The 3,130-nt window shown below is 36.0% G+C and overlaps 1 protein-coding gene across 1 annotated transcript; it reads left to right on the top strand.

Annotated features, from left to right (window-relative positions):
* Positions 1-510: 510 nt before the first annotated feature.
* Positions 511-2,260, top strand: LOC147483419 (transcription factor MYB83-like). Its single transcript, XM_086577015.1, has 2 exons — positions 511-815; positions 1,499-2,260. Exons 1-2 carry the CDS (start codon positions 529-531, stop codon positions 2,160-2,162), a joined length of 951 nt encoding a protein of 316 aa, XP_086433141.1. The 5' UTR covers positions 511-528; the 3' UTR covers positions 2,163-2,260.
* The last annotated feature ends 870 nt before the right edge of the window (positions 2,261-3,130 follow it).

The raw sequence follows: 3,130 nt of genomic DNA, 5'->3' as shown, positions 1-3,130 counted from the left end.
CATACATATGACATATATTTGATGAGGCTAATAATAATCTATGTATTCCTATACGAAGATGAGATCAGCATCCCCTCCAAAGCTCAATGGTTGGATACGATTGCGTCAAACCTCATTGGATAATATAAATCCTCATTTCTGTATTCTGTATTCTGTTTCTCAATTCTCCCTGTATTGTACACAAAATTGATAATTACCTTGTGAGTGAAGTATTCAATGGAAAAAGACAAGAGTCAAAGACAATAAGACCATCCATCCATCCCCCTCCAAACCGTTTTCACTTGACTCATCGACCAACATTTTAATCCCCCCTTTCTCCTCTCCTATCTCTTCTCCATATTCTAAGCAAACCCCACAACCCCACAACCATCTCCATCATCATTATCACCATTCCCACTCCATGAAGCTCTTCTCTTTTCTTCTTATAAAGCTTTACCTTCTCTACGGGCTGCATCAATCAGTTGGGAAAAAAAATAAAGGGACTTCTTCAAAAGGGTTGAATAGGAAGGTTACTGAGATCATAATGAGATGTGGAATCCTGATCCCCCAGGGAAAAACAGCATGAACAGTATTAATAATGTCAAGCTTAGGAAGGGCTTGTGGTCACCAGAAGAGGACGACAAGCTCATGAATTATATGTTGAGTAATGGGCAAGGTTGCTGGAGTGATGTTGCAAGAAATGCTGGTTTGCAGAGATGTGGCAAGAGTTGTCGACTTCGTTGGATTAATTACTTAAGGCCTGATCTCAAACGAGGCGCATTCTCGTCACAAGAAGAAGAGCTTATCATCCATTTGCATTCTGTTCTTGGAAACAGGTATTGTGCGTCGTTACCAATTTCTCTCAAATACACATATAAACATGGCTAGCTAATTAAGACAAGGAATGTGGAACACTTAGTGAAGTAATTAAGTCTTGTATTGATTGATGCAATTTTTGTGTGCATGCGAATATTGTTCTTGCACATTTTATTATGATCAATGCAGCATGCACCTTGTGTGCATGCATTCACTGAACTAATTTAGAGATCTGTCTAAATACACTCCAGCATGTTGTTCAAGCATGATCAGAAATCCAGGTAAGAAGCATTATCAGTCGTTATTTAGTTACAAGCTAGCTTACAATGTGAGCTAATGCTAACATGGGACTATGGGAGTATGGGACTTAATTTTTGTAAACACACATGTTGGTCATGATTGTGATTTGTGAGTAGTTTGTTTTTAGATGAGAATATTGAGTATGTTTTATTAAGTGTAGCCTGCTTGTATATATCTGGAGAACGACCATAAGTAAGACCAATGTTCTAGGCTTCTAGCTAGACTACATCTGCGCGCACTTCTAGTCGAAGACCCTGCGCTACCTAATTCATTTTATAGTGTAGACATTAAGCAAGCATCGATCCATCCATGCATTAACAACAATATATATATGAAGTTCAATATGTCCTTCCGTTGATTTTCTTTGAAGTAATAAGCTTATTATTTTTTTCAAATGTTTCAGGTGGTCACAGATTGCAGCACGCTTGCCTGGACGCACCGACAATGAAATAAAGAATTTTTGGAATTCCACAATAAAGAAGAGGCTGAAGAACACATCAACATCACCCTCACCAAACAAAAACAATGCATCAGATCCTACAGATGTCATATTCTCCATGAATGAACATGACATTATGAACTTGTGCATGGACTCATCATCATCGTCATCTTCATCCATGCAAGCAATGGTGATGAGAAACAGATTTGATCCATTGCCTATGCTTGAGAATAAATATGATCATATGTCCAGTGCAGCTGCAGGGTACTTCAATATATCAGCTTGCATGACGCAGGTTGGTGTAGGTGAAGGGTTCTATGGAAGTCATGGGATCATTGGGAGTACTGGCAACATAGGGGTAGATCAGAGTGAACTATTCATTCCTTCTTTGGAGAGTATAAGCATAGAAGAGAATAATGTCACTAACAATACCTTTGAGAAAACAAACAATAACAACCTCATCAATAATATCAACATCATCAACAACAACCATAACCATTTAGATCACAACATTGTGGAAAGAGGGACTTACTGGGAAGAAGAAAACTTAAGAATGGGGGAATGGGATATGGAGGATCTGTTGGAAGATGTCTCTTCATTTCCTTTCCTTGATTTCCAACTTGAATAATTGCTCTCTTTTTCTCTCACTGTCTGCTTTTCTCGTTTTGCCCCTTCGAGTACAAGTGTTAAAAGTTAAAACCCCTTTTTCCTCAAGTTTCATAAAAGTATAAAACTACTAAAACCCGGCCCATGTCATAGAAATGCTGAGTTTGGAAAGCATAGCAGGCTCGCTCTTAAACCTTTGGTTTTCTTAGGTGCATATTGGTCTCTAATTTTGCCATGAAACCTATACACAAATACTTTGACGATGATGTGGGAAAGGGAGGTAATAAAGGTCACATGCAAATAGTGTATTTAGGTGACCAACACTTCTTGTATGTGTGTATGTCCCTAGCTTGTTTACATGTATGTATGGGCAGTTTCGTCATTTCACGGATATAAAAACTTTGATGTAATAATATTTGTGAAGAGAATTGTGAATAGATAGTGATGATGTTCAATATATAGAGAAAAAGACTTAGTTGTAAGTTTTAGTCATTATCTAAAGTCATAGTACAAAATATCCCGATATATCGCGATATTTGGGGATATCTATCTAGATTTCAGAGAAAGATATATAAATATCACGATATGTTTAGAGATATATACGACTGTAAATATCAGTAATATTTCGATAATATTTGCGATATTTGTAATGTTTGGGGATATTTGGAGATATTTTGCGATATTTTGTGTATATAATAATTTTATTTAATATTTACCATTATATTTTAAATAAATATAAATAATGTATCATGATATATCAAGAAATATCCATAATATTCACGATATTTGTCGATATTTTGGATATATTCACGATATTTGCATGTGAAACAATGTCAAATATCCCTAAAAAGAGGGATATATCCACGATACATATCCAGAAATTGAATATCGATAAATACTCATATCCTGATATTTTGTACTATGATGTAAAGTACAAAATGGACAATGTGGTGGTGGAAGTTGTTATTAGTGGAGACAAATCACATTGAT

The sequence above is a fragment of the Coptis chinensis genome, chromosome 8, assembly GCF_015680905.1.
Source record: "Coptis chinensis isolate HL-2020 chromosome 8, ASM1568090v1, whole genome shotgun sequence".
In the NCBI taxonomy this organism is placed as follows: Eukaryota; Viridiplantae; Streptophyta; class Magnoliopsida; order Ranunculales; family Ranunculaceae; genus Coptis; species Coptis chinensis.
The sequence above is the reverse complement of the archived record's forward strand: the minus strand, read 5'-3'. Positions and strand labels throughout refer to the sequence as shown.

Excerpts from the sequence above, each read along its gene's own strand:
- LOC147483419 (XM_086577015.1), top strand. The coding sequence starts at position 529 with ATGTGGAATCCTGATCCCCCAGGGAAAAACAGCATGAACAGTATTAAT. Across the intron at positions 816-1,498 it reads CATTCTGTTCTTGGAAACAG|GTGGTCACAGATTGCAGCAC; the intron begins GTATTGTGCGTC and ends CAAATGTTTCAG.